Source organism: Chenopodium quinoa, unplaced genomic scaffold (genome assembly GCF_001683475.1).
Source record: "Chenopodium quinoa cultivar QQ74 unplaced genomic scaffold, ASM168347v1, whole genome shotgun sequence".
Taxonomy (NCBI): domain Eukaryota; kingdom Viridiplantae; phylum Streptophyta; class Magnoliopsida; order Caryophyllales; family Amaranthaceae; genus Chenopodium; species Chenopodium quinoa.
The window spans coordinates 1979595-1997204 of record NW_018743021.1 but is presented as its reverse complement, the minus strand read 5'-3'; the positions used below and the strand labels follow the sequence as shown (position 1 = coordinate 1997204).

Genomic DNA, 17610 nt, shown 5'->3' with positions numbered 1-17610 from the left:
CATGGCCAAAGATAACAAACGTTGACCACAAAAGTCAAATGGTAAATTTTGATGGATGTAGTAAAAAGACAATGTATTTGAAGCGACGTTAAAGATTATGTGTATTGATTGTACTGTGACAATGGTAAATTAATACCTATTTGCACCAAGCCTGGTGGATTGATTGTACCTATTACAGGAACTTGAATAAAATATATCTGCCTCCAGCAGTAAGAATAGATGAGCTGCATAACTACAAAATACCAAGAGATGCAGCATTGCATGCTTATCAAATCAAACACCAAAATTAGTTTTCATTATTATACCAATATGATTTTTCCGCAGCCTCACTACAGCTAATCTGCACCTTCTACTTCAAAGAATCTCAAGCAGCCTCTGCTTTAGTTCTAACACCGTTTTCTTTTTCCAGCTCCTCTAAAGCAGACCACAACTTTGAATCTTCGTAGTCTTTAATGAGGAAAGCTGGATTTTCTTTCATCAAAAGGTTTTCGGGATTTCTAGTACTCAAGCCGATCACAGGCATTCCAGCAGCTACACCAGCTCTGATTCCAGAAGGAGAATCCTGCAATTAAGGGTTAACATTATCTTTATGAGGTATATAAATTCAATATATAGAATAAACACAAAATGAAAAACAGAGAAAAGCCAAGCAAACCTCAAAGATAAAAGTATGCTCTTTTGATGCACCAATTGCTTCCAAACCCTTCAAATAAGGTGCTGGGTGTGGTTTTGCATGTTCACACTCGCTTCCAACTATAACAGCCTGGAAGAATTCAGTGAGGCCGAGCATTGAGATCATGAGCTCAGCATTAGCTCTAGGGGCGTTAGTAACGGCTGCCCTTTTCAAGCCATGATCTGTAATCCATTTCACTAGCTTGCTTAGGCCATCTATAGGCTTCAACTGTTCAACCACCAGCCTGATTTACAAAGACCACATTGCATAAGCCAGCTACTAGAGAATTCAGCTAAATGCTAAACCAAAGAATGACACAAACTTACCTTCTAAAATAGGCTTCCTTATCATCTGTAAATTTCAAGCCTCGCTCATAGTCATCAGGGAAGAGAGCCCTGGCAATGTCATCATTATGCTTTCCAGCTATGTTCTTAATAAAGAATTCCTCGTCTATTGGAACACCACCATTGAAACCGATCTATTTAAAACAAGAAAAAGTATTAATTTTTTTTTAAAAAACAGCCTGTGTCTCTCACTCTCTCATCATCTATACTATCTGGCAATGATGCTAGCTGTTCATTTTAACATCAGAATATTGACATGATTCACAAGAGAGATTTCATATCTTCACCGCGGTGATTTAGTTACTAGAAAGTCAGAACTTTTAATTTAATAGATGTACCTCCTGAAGCATTTCACGGAAAGCATGGTGATGGAGAGGATCTGAATCACACAAGGTTCCGTCCACATCAAATAAGACAGCTTCCACAGGAGCAAGTTTGAGCAGAGCAGATTTGCTGCTACAACAGAAAAAGTATGTAAGAATAAAAATTCAAACCTTCCAATAAGTAATGTCCAAACTCTACACATCAAATACACAATTGCCCCGATTCTTCCCATGAGGATCCTGGCAGTATTTGGGACACGAACCCTTCACATAATCACGTGTGAATCCAACAAAATCTAAGTTTAAATGTGTTGGGTGCATGTCCTAGTTCTATATAGTGATACTTTGTCATTCACATGATGAGTTAAGTCATTATTAGGGTCACTCAACAATCATTAGTTGTGGATCATACATATCTATGCAAGTAAAAAGTATGTATGTACATCTAGATGGTGAAAATAACAACAGGCAACAAGCAGACTCGTTGAGTCGAAAACCAAGAGTCAGTTAACCTGTACAATTTTTCCATGAATTTATTTGGTCATGTCTGTTCCATGGATTCCCTAAAATAGTGCTAGGTGTAGGATTGGATCAAAATATCTATGATCATTCCAATAACTAATTTAATTTGGCATCAACAATACTTGCACAAAACATATCATTGATATCAACATCCATGTCAGATTACTTGAAGTAATAACAAGGTACACTACAAAAAATGAAGTTTCTACTTCTTACAATTTCTACTTTGCTAGCTTGCTCTGAAACTAAGTAAAATATGGGAAAGAGCAACTCTGACCCACAAATGTTGTAAACCGTCACCAAGATGTCAAATTCACTATTTGAGGAGTATTTGGGTGTCTGCTAGCTAAGTTGGTCATAAGGTACACGTCAAGTGTCTATGTAACATATCAATAAATATCCGTGTGCCTTGCCTGAAATGAAAAGTCCGAGTAACATAGTTTAAACATACGGAGTACAATTCATTCAAAATAATAATGCTTCAGCAACTTGTAACAATGGGATTCTTATAGAAAAACCCGGCTTAATTAACAAATGCTAGAATCTAGACTAGATCAACCAAATGATCATTCTTCTCTCACCAATCACTCAGATTCATCAAACCAATAAATAAGATTAACTGAAATTAAATGGACCAATATACAATCTAACAACAAATTAGATAAAAACGAGAAAACCCCACATCAGATTCCGATCAAAATCTCAAAATCAACGGAAAAAATGAAAGAAAAGGGAAGAACTTTACCAGTCAGAGGAAGAATTATCAGCAGTCATAGTAAATTGGTAAGATGGCAATCAACAAATTAATTGCGAATTGTGGGAAGGCAGATTAGTTGAGCCTGAGAATCTGGTATGATGTGATTTGAGGAGGGAGAAAGAAAATCTTAAGTAAATAATTTAAAAGAAAAATGTTGTTGAAAAGAATAGTCCTCAGAAATTGTAGTGGAAATTTAAAAAAAAATTAAGAAAAAAAAAAAAAAAAGAGAATATACTAGTAGGATTTATGCCAATTGTCTTTAAGCACATTCTATGTGGTTGCTAAAATGCTAGGAAGTTGATTATTGGTTCTTGTTCTCCTGCTTTTTTTGTTTGGCTACACCATATTAATTTGTTTTTAGGAAATCTAAAATTCCAACACAAGTACTAATCACTTATAACTAATTACATCGCAGATTCGATCAACAATCGCTTTGATAAAAAACTTCATCTGAAGCAATAAAATCTCATATAAAGTTCTTTATTTTTCATTGCACTTATTATTATTTTTTTTCCTAAATACGAAGTAGAATATAGCTTATATATAGTTAAGCGGTCAGGTAACTCTTTGGCTCACCTCATTACAAGGTGGGATTAGCTTGTAACAAATTTTAATTTTTTATTTTTTTGAGTAATAACAAATTTATTTGCTTGATTCCTTCGGAAATTGACCTTCTTTAATACATGCCATGGTCGTGTATGTTTTAAAAAAAATGTTTAGCCGGTCTTTTTTTTAGATGTCTTAGAGCTTTTCGTTTCAGCTTAATTTCAGTTTAGCTCAGTTTAGTTCAGTTCAGCTTCAATTATCAGTTCGGTTCCTAATTTTCTTCTCTCATAAACCGTCCAATTCATCTCAGTAAATCAGAATAGGCCCTTATTCTCGAATTATACTAATCATGCAGTAAATTAAAATATTTGGAGGAATTACATATATGCGAAGCACATGAAAATATGATAATCAATTAATCATAATATTCTAGCCATATCGCTGCTCATTTTTGGTAATCCATGGTTTATACACACGGGTGTACAGTGCTCATCATACACCCGGATAAATAAAAAAAAGGCGGAAGAACATCCTGTGTTTCAGAAAGAACATACATGCATTTGACAAAAACATGCATTACCAAAGAACAGAAAGATATAATAAAAAGAACGAGATAAAAACTTAATAAAAATTTCTGAAAAATTACACATTATTAATGGAAAAAATTTAGAGGTGGTAAAAAATCGAGTTGGGCCGAGCCATATCATAATTTCTCGTGCCCAAACCCGTAGAAAAGTAGCGGGTTTTCGGGCTTTTTTCGAACCCGGTTCGAGTTTTAACTAAAAATGCATTTTTAGGTTTGCCCAAACCCACCCTATTTCGGGCCGGATCGGTTCGGGAAGCAAGTCATGCCAATGTTGATCACCACTTAAAAAATCCTTACCAAAGTTATCATTTCCCCCAAAAATAGTTTTCTATATCTCCAAAAAAAAATTCAACTTCCCATAATAATTTAGTTTTTTTACTTTAATATTATTTTCAATTAAAATTAATTTAAGATTTCAATACCAAATATCAAAATAACATGTGTTAAACGAACATAATTTATATTGTAAAGTACATATAGTTAATACCTAAATAACACACTAATCAAACTCAAAGAATATACGATAATAAAAGTAATTAAAATATGACATATGATAATAAAAATAGAATTTGGGCGTCATTACGACCTCAAAGAACATACACACCAAATTCAAAGAACATACTTTGTATTATTAAACCCAAAAAAAACATACTGGTATATGTTTATCAACATATGTTAAATAACATAAGTTATAATGTAAAGAACATACTTCGTATAATTTTATTTAAAAAATACACTAATCACACTCAAAGAACATATTAAAGGTATGTTTTTTGTCAAACATATGTATGTTCTTTATCAAACACTATATGTTATTTCCGCCTTTTTTGTTACTCGGGTGCACCATAAGTGTATGGTGCACCCGGGTGTATTATCTAATTTTCAAATTTTGGCCTCCTAACATTATGATACCAAATTGTTAAAGCATCCAACAAAATCAAGCGTTAGATTTCAATTCCCAATTGGTTGGAGCATCACGCCATCACCCCAATTTCTATTTGATGGGATATATTCCTCTCACCCCTCAATTAACTTTCTTGCAATAGGACAAAGTAAAAACTAAAAAGCAGAGCCCCTCAATTAAGTACAAGTGTTATATTTTTTTTTTTAATTTTTTTTTTATTTATTTTAAGGGAATTATTACAAGTACTTTGTACATTATTAGATAGATCTATCATATTGTTTTGGTTTTGAATTTAACATTTTTGTTGGTACATTTTCATATCCTTCGTCACACCAATTATTCTATGTTGTGGTATTTGATTGTTTGGAATGTGGACAATGAGCATGTGGTTGGAAGTTTTGATTTCATTTTAGGATATTATTTATTTATTTATTTATGAGATATAAAATATATTTCTTTTGTTGCAAATAAGAAGAAACTGAGGTAGTATATCAAGTTTTTATTCCCATATACCAATCGACTCATAAAGTCGGGGATTCAACCCCTTATGTCGGTATTCACACTCAATTGTTCTTGCTTTCAAGTCAGGGCTAGGCTAACCAAATTTGCCCACTGATTGTCTGATTCTCAATGTTAGGCAAATACTAGGATAATGGATATACTAGCTACATTGGTCCAGGCCACTATTCCCCATTATCACTAAAGATGTTGACATCAAATTGAGTTGTTGCATTCTCTTAAAATAGCGTTTTTGTTAATCATTTCTAAGCAACGGTAACCATTTGTTTATTCTTCATTTCCATACTTTACATACATCATGTTGTTATGTCTAGTATTTTAGTGGTATGAAAAGATCCTATCATCTCTTCAGGTTAATTAACAACTAATTAAAGGTATGCATGAAAAGGGCTCAAAAAATTATCTATTGGCGGCTCACATCTTACTCCATCTTTGACGCGATTTTAGATAAAGGAGAGCTTGAATGTTCAACAAATGTGTAATATAAAGCAGGATAAAAGGATCGTTCATTTCAGAGCAATTTCCTCATGGAAGAAAGCAGGTCCCTGGGTTACAGCCCACAGGGACCAGTTGAAGCACTAGTGCAGAAGTGCCTAACTGATAGATACTTTACAATTTATAAAAATTGAAAATTGAAATAATGTATACTTCAATTTCCAAGCCAATAAGACTTCATATTCTAATTCTAACAAATATATGATGGCCAGATTCCAAGTCTAATGTATAGATCAAATCATATCACTATACTGATGAAAGCATTGCACGATGCATTGCACGTCGAAATTGACAGCCAATCAAGGCACAAGATAAGCTTGCAAAGAAAAGTTTTAACATGTGAAAGGAAGGAGGCTAAGGAATCAAGAGTTGTTTTGTTAACGTCATCTGATTCAAGGAAAGTCTGAAGTCTAAGAGGGATGTTGGGTCAAAAGCATTCAACTAGTTACAACAAATAAAAATTTTATATTCAGGTTGATAATTTACTATTCATATTGACTGTCAAAAGTTTTTACGATCTTACCAACCTCTAAAGGGAAGCCTTGTTTGCTTTGGTAGTCTATAAATACTGTCGCGCTTATCACATAATCCTCATTCACCAACTAACACGTCTTCTCTTGATCTTACTCTCATTATCGTCTCTGTAACTGTCTCAAGATGGCTTTTTCATTGCAAAATTTGCTTTATCTTTCAATTTGCTTGCTTCTCCTGATAAGTGTAGCTAATGCTCAAAACTGTAGCGACTGTTTTGTTCACTCGCGTGCATCATATTATCCAAACTCTGATGCACAGGGAACAGATAGTGAGTATATGCAAGAATATTATGCTGTCAAATATATGTTTTAATTTTATAATTACATTCCAGCAGTTTAGATATGACAAATGAATTGACTATATCTTTTAAATGTAATGCAGATGGAGCTTGTGGGTTCGGGGCATTTGGAGCAACAGTCAATGGAGGAGATGTATCAACTGCATCAGAACTCTACCGTGATGGAGTAGGTTGTGGTGCTTGCTATCAGGTAGGTAACTAAATTACTATACCAGATGACACAAGGAAAGCTTCCACAATCTAATTTTTTCCAACTCTTTTTACAAACTCTTTATTCTTGCAACTGTTATTTCTATAGGTAAAATGCACCAACAGCATACTGATTTTATTCTCAGTGAGCATGCTTTTAGCAAGATGGCTCAAACAACAGATGCAGCTGCATCTTTGAGATCCCTTGGTGTAGTGGACATAGAGTATCAACGGTATTTTATTAAAAAGCTTTTCAGTTATAACAGTTCTTTATAAACAATTTACATTTCTTTATAGACAATTTAAATTTGAAAAAAAAAAAGAGTTTCCCGTTACTAGTTGCAATCCCCTGTCTACTTAAATTTGGGGATTGCTATATTAGAACTTCAAATGACTTAACAAAACCTCTCTCTTCAAAACAGGATTTCATGCAGCTACCCAGGTAAAAACATAACATTCAAGATTGACGAGAGCAGCAACTACCCTAGTTATCTAGCTTTTGCTATCTATTACCAACAAGGAGAAAAGGACATCACTGCTGTGCAACTATGCGAGGTCTCAATTCTATTATCCATTGAAAAAATTCACCTCAGCTTATTTTACCTTTTCTATCTTCTAATCAATTATCTAGTGATTCTATTACACCATATTTAGGACTACAAAATACAGATAAAAGGCTGAGGAATCAGGTATTAACATGAATTTGATATGTGCAGACACAAAATTTTACCTGCAAGTTACTGCAACGGGATCATGGAGCTGTGTGGACAAGTACTTCTCCACCAAGTGGACCATTGTCCATAAGAATGTTGTTCAGTGATGGTGATTACGCAGATGATACCTGGGTTGTTCCCGTCAATAATATACCTCAAGATTGGAAATCAGAAGCCATATATGACTCTGGAGTACAAGTGAGCTAAAAGGAAAAAGTATCCTGCATTAATCAGATTTGCAATGAAAATAGGCTCTATATATACTATAGATTATTTTATGTTGGAATTATTTTTCAATAGATTGAAGCTTAGGCTATAAACTTCAATCCATCATTACATTCAATGACTAATAAAATCTTGAGTTTCAAGATACTATTTCTTATAATAATGCTAAGCCCCCTTATTAGCTTAACATCTTACAAAGCAGAGATCATCACTCATGCACCAAATTTAATTTATTACAAATTTAATTTATTACAAGCAATTTTGGATTGTTATAAAACATGCCAACTAATATACATCAAAACCATCACTGTTGCCAAAATAAAAACCAACATCACTACAATATTTGTGTTCAATCAGAATACTAACTCTGAAAATAATATTTGGATTTCACGAATCTAGAACTAGATCAGATTAGAAAGATGATCAGATCAAATCAGTTGAAGTAATTTCAGGTGGACCAAATGAATTCCAGTCAACATGTGAAGCACACAAGCGAAGGAACTTTGCTAACGCCAACTAACATAATTTGGTAAATAGATATAGATTAATGAAGCAGGAGACATAGCAGAATATGAATGCAAATAAATTTGAAACACAGACTGGCTTTACAATAAGATTAAGATAATATCATTTCAAAATTACTGTACAGCCAGAAATTTAAGGTAAGAATAGCAAAATCTAGAGGGTTAAAAGTGTTGAAAGCTATGTTATATTATTTCAATATAGTTGACAATACTTCCACTAATACATATTTTACATAGGTGGGGTGAATTGCATCATGATTATTAAAGCAAAATATTTTTGAAGAAACAAGTCTATAATAATCCGATATCTGAATCATATGCAATTTCAAGTCTATTGTCTATGTGAGCCAACATTATCAGGAGAAAGGTTTGCACAAAGAACGAATATAACAAGTCTACTATCAATTTTCTTTAGGACTGCTTCCCCACAAAAGTACCTGTTCCAAGGAGTTCTTTGCCAATGCCTTGACACCATCATGGTCCCTTCACTCTTTGGTTTCAGCATTAGAGTCTGTATTACACAAGTCTGCCGTGCTAATTCCAGACAGCTTCACTTGAGAACTCATTTGTCTCAACATTGAATGAATCATAGTTCTTCTATGAAGGGATCCGTCTTTTTTAGAGTAATCTAGTTCGCCCAGTCCAAAATAGGTCTTGCTGTACCCTGCTTCTTTGTGCAAACCTTTCTCCTTTATAAGTCTCCTCACTGTATCGACATCTTCCCATCGCCCTTGGGAAGCATATATGTTTGATAATAACAGATAAGCCCCAATGTCTTCAGGTTCTTGCTCAACCAGCCACTTCCCAACAAACTCCCCAAGCTGTATATTCGAATGGGTATGACAAGATGAGAGTAAGGCTCCCCATAAAGCAGGTCCTCCCTTCACATGCATATCCCTCACGAGGTCTTCTGTGTCTTTGAGCAGACCAGCCCTCCCAAGAAGATCAACCATGCAACCATAGTGCTCAACCTTCGGCTCAATCTTGTAAACTCTATTCATGATATCAAAATACCACCAGCCCTCCAAGACCTTGCCTGAATGGGCACAGGCGGCTAAAACACATACAAAAGTGGCATCATTAGGTATTTGCTTACTATTCTCCAGCTCTTGAAACATTTCAAGGGCTTTGTCTACAAGACCATGCGAGCCATAGCCCATAATCATCGAGTTCCACGACACGACACTCTTCTTTGGCATACCATCAAAGACAACTTTAGCCATGTCCATATCCCCACACTTAGCATACATAGTCAACAGAGCTGTAGAAAGCAAAATATCAGGTTTAATCCTCCTATTACTTTCTATATAGTGATGGACCCACTTACCCAAATCCAGCTTACATAAATAGCCACATGCTGTTAGCACACTTACAAGAGTAGCCTCATTAGGCTGAGCATCTCCTTGTATCATTCTATCAAACAATGTCACACACTCATCATACTCCTTACACCTCACACAAAGGGCCAACATGGAATTCCAGGTCACCACATTACGGTCAGGCATACGTTTGAAACATTCACGAGCAGCCGAGATATCCCCCGTTCTAGCGCACCCGTCAATCAAACAATTCCAAGAAACAACATCTCTGTGAGGCATTGCCCCAAAAATCTCCACTGCCGACTCCATATCTCCCACCCCAACATACCCAGCAAGCATTGAGTTCCAAGTAAAGACATCTCTCTCAGGCATTTCATCAAACAGATTGCGGGCAAGACCCACCTGCCCATTCTTCACATACCCATCAATCATTGTATTCCAAGTCACAATATCACACTCAGAACTTTCATCAAACACCTTATCTGCATCCCACATCTTTCCAAAAACCGAGTACATTCTAATCAACGAATTCCTAACAAACAAATCCAACCCAAACCCAGACTTCAAAACCCGGCAATGCGCCTTTTCTCCTTCTACACCCTCCCCAACATCAACACAAACCCTAATAATCAGCGGAAAAGTAAAATGATTTGGCAAAACACACCCACCAATCACATAATCATAATAAAATGCAAGACCACTTTCTGGGTAACCCTGATTCAAAAAACCTCTAATAATGGTATTACACATAAAAGCATCAACTTGATCAATCTTTTCCAGAAGCGAAACAGCTTGGTATAACCCATAAGGAAGAAAACAGAGCTTCTTCACAGCCCGGCTTGCGGCGAGAGGGTGATTAAGGAGGCCTAAGATGATAAGCTGAGCTTGAGTTTGATGAAATTGAGCAAGATTGGAACATGAATCTACTTTCTGGAGAATTGGGTGGTTTAGATTTAATTTGTATTGTTCTCTATCATCAAAATTGATTTCTGGGGAAAATCCAAATTTGAGATTGGACCAGAGTTTTGAGGATGAGAGTTTGGGGGGAAATTGATGAAATTTGAGGCGTTTTTGGGGAGAAAGGAAGGTAAAGGAAGTTATGGGTTTGAAGAGGTTTTTCTTAACGGTCATTTTTTTAGGTTTGGCGGGAATGTGACTGATTTTGCTACTCCCTTGTTCTAATGGTCTAATCGAACTTATTTGAATTTATTAGAGATGATTGGTTTTATTGGAATTGCAATATGAAACTTTTTTTTTTTTTTTTTTTTTTTTAATAAAACACGAAGTATAAATCAATATTTTGCTACTAACATACGAGCAACTATCCATTTGGTGTCAGTTGAATTCAAACATTTTAGGCGCCTTTTTTTCAATTGCAAACTTGTGCAGCAAAGCATACAAAGACATAGTGGGATGAAGTTCATTAATTTAAAGTTGTCAAGTATATAGCTTATACTGTACTAAACATTTACGAGGTGAGCTTTAGAGTTGTAGATAAGAGAAGGCAAGGCTTGTGTAAAATTAACAAGACTATAAGAATTACAGCTTTCAAAGGTCATACATATAAAAAGCAGAAGGATTGATGTAGCTCGTTATCTCTATATGTATTATGTAGTCCCAAAGTTGTTTTCTTGGTAATCACAAACCACACATAAATACACTTAAAGCTCTCAAATACGAATGCCTGACCATGCTAATATCTTTGAACCTAACCACGGAATGTTGTCCACTCCAACCCAACAGGATGTGAGACCCGTTCTGCAGATTCTCTGTCATCATCCTTTGGTAGCTACAATCACAAGGAACCCTTTCAAAAACCTCCAAAGATTAGTGTGATAATAAAGTAAATAATGTGTTTTACCAAAGCAAGATGCTTTAAAACTAATTCTTGATGTGAAAAACTGCACTCTTGATGATATAAATGATGTTCATGCTTTATAACTTCTATCACAATCCCTTTCCCAGTAGAAGACCTTTGTAATTTCCATCAATCTTGTCCTGGCCAGAGAATGAAATCAGTTCCAAAGATTGTTGTCGTTTTCCTCTTAAATCTATTAACGTTTATTGTTGAATAATTCAGAGATATTTTTCTGAAAAACACACGATAAAACCAAATCTAAGAGACTGCACACCAAAAGTTGACCATTTTGTATAAATACAAACTACTTGTATCAAAACAATGTAATTTGAATTATTAACTTACTAATCAAGTACAGATCGAGTTTTATGCCCTTTTTGTGTCTAATTAAAATCAATATGGAGAATGTGCAACTGATATTTCTGCATTCCCTATTGTAGGAGATCTGTTACTACATCCATACTTTTCAAGAATGAAAAGTGTATTGATAAATGTGAAGCAGCCTGTTCAACAAGTTACGAAAACTATACTATATTATAATAGGTATAAACAATCCGTTTTATATCTGTACCAAGTCATTAATTTGTTAGTTAAAAGTGGCTAAAGTAAGATTATGTAGATGAATCTATACAATGCGTCTTCATTTTGCCATTGGAAACTTGAACGCCTGCTCCTGCTCCTGCTCCTGATTGTGCAGTGGTAGAACATTTATATACTTGAGATTCTGAGTAAATGCATCCCATTCGTCTCTATCTTCCTCATCCACTTCTTCCTCAATCACTTGTTCCTCGACAACAACACCATATTCAACCTCTCCCCCTCTATATTCTAGCTCTGATCTTTATATGAAATGATGTAGTCAAACCATGGGTCTAAGGGAGATTCCCCACCATCATAGGGCTCTTTGCTTCCATGGGAGGCTCTATAGAAATGAATTATCTGATCAACCCTTTTTTTAGATGTAATGCTACTCTTCGGAATGTCTAACAACACAGGCTGATTTTCAAATTTGCGTAGAAACACAACTGGTTTGTCATATTGTCTCTTATGAACAATTACATGATCTAATGTTTCTCCAAACTCCTGGCGCCTCATCTGTACGATATGTCTTATCAGTTAGTTGTTTCAATTCCCCCAACCTATTCCTCATAAATGATGATCTCCTTTTCTTTTAGCAATTTTCGGCTTTGTGATTCTACTTCTTCGTCTACTTCAACGCCCCTAATTATAAATTGATAATTTTAGTAATATACTACCTCCGTTTCTTTTTAGTTGACACGTATTCCTTTTTAGGAAGTTTTGTTTTAGTTGACACATTTCCTTTTGAAGGCCATTCTGCAACATCAGGGGGATTCGCAAATAGGTGGATCTGGGAGAGGATTAACATCAGCAAATTTTCTGATGGCCTACACAATTATAAACAATTGGAGATTATGCAAAGTTCTCTTATATGATCGATACCCTCCACCTACACTTTTGTTAGTTCCAATTCCTTTTGTTCAGTGGTAGTGAAGATATGTTTGATTGAGAAGTATAAATTGAATTGATAATTGACAAAATAATTAATATAAATGAACGCACGATTCTATGTTACGACGAACACTTTTCTTCCACTATTTAAAAATAGGAGAATACAAGGGTTTATATTACAATATGACTCTCTCTATATTACTCACAAAAGAGTATTACAAAGTAGGAATAGTGGAGTCGTAAAGAAAGTAAATAGTACAAGGAGGTGTTTATATTACAATATGACTCTCTCTATATTACTCACAAAAGAGTATTACAAAGTAGGAATAGTGGAGTCGTAAAGAAGGTAAATAGTACAGGAGGTGTAGTATGTAGGAAGACTTATGTGTGGTATGGCTTGGTGTAGTATGTAGGAAGACTTATGTGTGGTATGGCTTCTTGTGTTTTGTTGTATACAATGATTGAATGACCCTGACTTATGATGGAGCTTGGAGGAAATGGACGGAATATTCTAGAAATTCCTCCATCATTCTTGGATCCATAACGTTCTAGAAAATTCACGAACCATGTATTATATTCTAGCTAATAGCTTCCAATGTCAATAATATTCTAGAACATTCAATTAGGATATTATTCTAGAGATTCCGGAAGCCTCTAGAATATGCGCAATACTCCACCAAAATATTAGGCTTATAAAATTTGAATCATACCCAACAACCATAATAAACATATGATTGGTTAGTCGATCATCCTCGGTAATTTCGACTAGCCAAAACCATAGTAAAATCATACACATAAAACCAATTAATAGTTCAAAAGATTGGTATGGAAATTATACCAGGTCATCCTTGATGAAGAGGGTGATCTTAGTACCCCTGCCTAAAGGTTGTCCATTAATATTCCTAGTAACTGTGAAAGAACCACCAGCCTGAAACACCCAAATGTATTGCACATACATCATCATTGTGCTTGGTTGTCACCACCACCCTCTCCAAATATCTCAATCACGCTCACATCAGCACCTGCTTGTAGAGCTCCCATCAACACAATCCAAATTTTAATTGTCACGCCAAAGTTTGTCAATGGAAAAATACATAATGTCATAAAGTTGTAGAAGTCTACTAATTATTGAGGATATATTTTATGGGATATTTTGGGAGTTATTTGGGGTTATCTTTTATATTGTTTCCTAATCTCTAGTTACCTAGGTTAAGGTAATTCTAGGGTGAGCATCGTATATATATATTGGTTTTGATTGATTAATGAAACTCAAGCCGTAAGTTTATACTAATTATATATGGTATCAAAGGATTCAGAGCCTTGTTAAATTTTTGTTGGTAATTCTAGGGTGAGCATTGTATATATATTGGTTTTGATTGATTAATGAAACTCAAGTAGTAAGTTTATACTAATTCTACACTAATTATAAGTTCCAAGACGGCAAATTAAACAAGTACATTCAATTTATATCATAATAACATGTTCTCAAAAAATTTATATCATAATAATACTAAATAACACAGAAATTGAAAAAAAAAATAACTCCGATTGAATTAAAGAAATTATAAGTATATTATAAAAGGCTAAACGTATACGGAATTACGGAGTACACATAACATTACATTTACAAAATCAACGTGTGTTTCATAGTAATTAAACTAACTATAAAATATTAATTCCTTCTTATATCTGAATTTTAATTTCTTCTTATGTCTGAATTTTAAAAAGCATTCATTATTAGCTCTTATGCCTTTAGGGCTAAAAAAATCCATCAAGAAAACACTAAATTACCAAAATCTAACACATTACATAAAGTAGAAAGGAAAAATGTTTAATTGTTGCAAATAATATGAAACAGAGGTAGTATATTCCTACGAACTATATTTTATATTAAAAAATTAACCCTATGATTCCTATCCTATAAATATTCCCTAAAATTTTGTATAATACCTATTATTACGATTAATGGTCGGTTCATTTTAGCTTAATTTCAGTTTAGTTCATTCAGCTCTAATTAGTTCAGTTCAACTCCAATCATTTCAATTCAGCTTCTAATTTCCTTCTCTCATATAATATTTATTTTCGCTCTATTCAGTTCAGTTCAATTCAGCTCCAATCAGTTCAGTTCAGTTCAGCTCCAATCACTTCAGCTTAGTTCAATAAAAGCCCCAATACGACACGAAAAGAGTAGAATAGCCGAAGCCCACAACCTAGATACAAAGTCTAGACAAGGCTAATATTTATTCGGTTATTCCCTATATATCACAGGTTCTTAGCTACACACTTACGTAGCTAAGCTAGCTGCAACAACCCTATATATGAACATATAGTACTTAAAAACGAACATACGTTTTTTTCTCCTATTTATATTTACCCCCCTCTCTCTTCTTCTTCCTTACCTCCATTAATTCTCTATCTCATTCTTCTCCCCTCTTAATATTTACCTCTTTCTCTTTCTTCTTCTTTACCTCTGATTAGGGGATTTTTATCCTCCAATCACCTTCTGACAAGTGGACCAACCAGGTTCCGCCACGTGTCCTTCACGTAGGCCAATAGGAGCCTGCCACGTGTCAATCACAGATTCGTCCTCTGCGGACCAATTGAGACACGCCACGTGTCCACCCATGCCAAATGGGAAAACCGGCCACCAAGGCCCAATCCTGTTTAGAGGCCCGATCAGCCCTAGGTTTACCCTAAACCTAGAGAGTGGCACGCTTCTCAAGACTATAAATACTCCTCTTAATCCTCATTAAGAGGAAAAAGGACAGACAAACAAGACGGACAGAAAGAAAGAGACAAGATAAAAAATACATTAATTACACACAGTAATAACCGGCTGATCTCGCTAACAAAGCAGATTACCAACACTAAGCACTCTCACCTAGAGAGACCTTATTACTTTAATTTCCGTATTAATTACTCCTTAATCAGGTACTAACTTGACCGTTGGAGGCGGAGCTCTCAGGAGTCTCCGTTATTTTGCAGGTACAGGCGTCCGGTTCCAGTCTCGGAATTGTAACTCTCCCGCAGGACATCAGGAAACCCCGAAACATTTGGCGCCGTCTGTGGGGAGAGTACTTCTGAGATGGCATCCAAGTCTGTACCGACTCCTGAAGAGAGGCGTCCCCTAGACGACCCTCAAGTTCAGTCGGACCATGATACCGAAAGTGAATTTGAAGTTGAAACTCATACAGCTCCAGACGGGACCCTAAGGGCCCGACGTACCCGTCATACCGAAAGGAGGGAACGGGAGCATCTTCAAACAGGAAGCGAGCCAGCAGGCGCCCAGCCTGCTCGGCAACAGCCGACTGATGGGTCTGCTCCCATCACAAGGAACGAACTCATGACCTTCATGAGGGGCTTCAAGGGAGAGATTCAAGAATTGATCAACAAACAGCCGCCTGCTTCAGTCAGAGAACAGTCGGCCAAAAAACCTTCCACTTCACTGAAGAGGAAGCCAGTTCAAGGGCGAGAGGCGACTCCTCATCCTAAATCCAGGAAGCGGGAGCCACTTGCTCTTGATTTCACAAAATTCCGTTATCCTACGGGAAATATGAAACCTGTTCGTCACATTCAGGCGGACGGGTCGAAGAAAACATACACAGACGCTCGTCTGCTGTTAGAACAGAAGAAGAGTGACCGACTGTCAGAGTCGGCCTCTACTTCAAATTTTCAAGAAAGTTTACAAAATACCTCGATGAGGCATACCCAGTCGTATCATGAGAGTCAGTCAGGCGGCACCTCCCGTCAGTCAGGTTTTCATAGCGACCAGGCGGTACCAAACCCACCGTTTGTACCGCAACAACAGTATTTTATGCAGCCACCTCCATTTGGTGGACCTGCAGCAAAAAACGTCCAACCTATGGACTGGCAGCTACGGTTGCTTAGACTTGGTGAACAGCCGTCGGCCTTCTCCAAGGAAATTACTGAAGCCGCTCAGCCGGCCAAAGTAAAAAATGTACTAGTAGGCGCCTATGACGGCACTACTAACCCAGAGGACCATCTGATGGCATTCACCAACCTGATGTACCTTCAAGGGTTGGATGATCCCACTTGGTGCAAGTGTTTCCCAGCGACTCTCAAGGGAATCGCACAGCAATGGTTCGGCAACCTGCCGACTGGTTGTGTAAACAGCTTCAGGACGCTTGCTTACTTGTTTGCCTCCAACTTCGCCATGAACATCCCTGCGAAGAAAACAACCCTTGATTTGGGAACAATTCAGCAGGGTGAGAAGGAGGGGCTTCGTTCTTACATCAGGCGGTTCAACCTGATGAGAATACAGATTCAAGGGTTACCGGATGAGGTAGCTTATACTGACTTTTTTAGAGGTCTCAAAGACGGGTCTACCTTCAAATTTGACTTAGTTCGAAAAAGGGTGGCGACTCTTCAAGAGGCCTTGATTGAAGCAGAAGCCTATATACAGGCGACTGATCTGTGTACGATAAAACAGTCGGACGGGAAAAGGTTCGACAAAAGAGAAGGACGACAGAAACAGTCGTCTAACAAAGAGGAGAAAAGAAAAGAGGTCTGGGCGGCTGATTCCTCTAAACAGCCGGCCCAGAAGAAGAAAAAAGAATTCAAACCATACTCCCCAAAGTATGTGTTTAACAAGGATAACCAGTTTATCCTAAAAGAAATAAAGGGACGGTTCTCAATTGAGAAGCCGCTCCCCATGAAGGGTTCTGCAAGCAACCGGAACCAAGACAAAATTTGTGCTTATCATGATGACGTTGGTCATCACACCAATGACTGCATCAGTCTCATGCGGTACCTAGACCGCTTGGCTGAGCAAGGTGATCTTGACACTTATG

General features: G+C 36.4%; 2 protein-coding genes and 1 pseudogene across 3 annotated transcripts; 1 reads left to right on the top strand and 2 right to left on the bottom strand.

The window, feature by feature from the left end:
• Positions 1-76: 76 nt before the first annotated feature.
• LOC110730243 (haloacid dehalogenase-like hydrolase domain-containing protein Sgpp) lies at positions 77-2937 on the bottom strand. Of its 2 annotated transcripts, none has more exons than XM_021910028.1 (5): positions 2608-2937; positions 1356-1473; positions 1000-1151; positions 656-917; positions 77-562 (listed from the first exon to the last, which is right to left on the bottom strand). In XM_021910028.1, exons 1-5 carry the CDS (start codon positions 2634-2636, stop codon positions 365-367), a joined length of 759 nt encoding a protein of 252 aa, XP_021765720.1. In that variant the 5' UTR covers positions 2637-2937; the 3' UTR covers positions 77-364. The 2 variants fall into 2 exon arrangements, with proteins under 2 accessions (XP_021765720.1, XP_021765721.1); XM_021910029.1 differs by having other exon boundaries at positions 1356-1470; positions 2608-2934.
• A 3025-nt stretch (positions 2938-5962) lies between these two features.
• LOC110729996 lies at positions 5963-7785 on the top strand (annotated as a pseudogene).
• Positions 7786-8315: 530 nt separating this feature from the next.
• Positions 8316-11091, bottom strand: LOC110730242 (pentatricopeptide repeat-containing protein At2g44880-like). The gene has a single exon (XM_021910027.1). The coding sequence runs from the start codon at positions 10600-10602 to the stop codon at positions 8638-8640; it is 1965 nt and encodes a 654-aa protein (XP_021765719.1). The 5' UTR covers positions 10603-11091; the 3' UTR covers positions 8316-8637.
• Between the last annotated feature and the right edge of the window lie 6519 nt (positions 11092-17610).

What these genes read in the sequence shown, in the direction of transcription:
- LOC110730243 (XM_021910028.1), bottom strand. Translation starts at nt 2,636, where the DNA reads ATGACTGCTGATAATTCTTCCTCTGACTG. An exon ending in GATAATTCTTCCTCTGACTG is followed by an intron (nt 1,474 to 2,607) that starts GTAAAGTTCTTC and finishes TTTCTGTTGTAG; the next exon opens with CAGCAAATCTGCTCTGCTCA. An exon ending in AAGGAAGCCTATTTTAGAAG is followed by an intron (nt 918 to 999) that starts GTAAGTTTGTGT and finishes TTTGTAAATCAG; the next exon opens with GCTGGTGGTTGAACAGTTGA.
- LOC110730242 (XM_021910027.1), bottom strand. Translation starts at nt 10,602, where the DNA reads ATGACCGTTAAGAAAAACCTCTTCAAACCCATAACTTCCTTTACCTTC.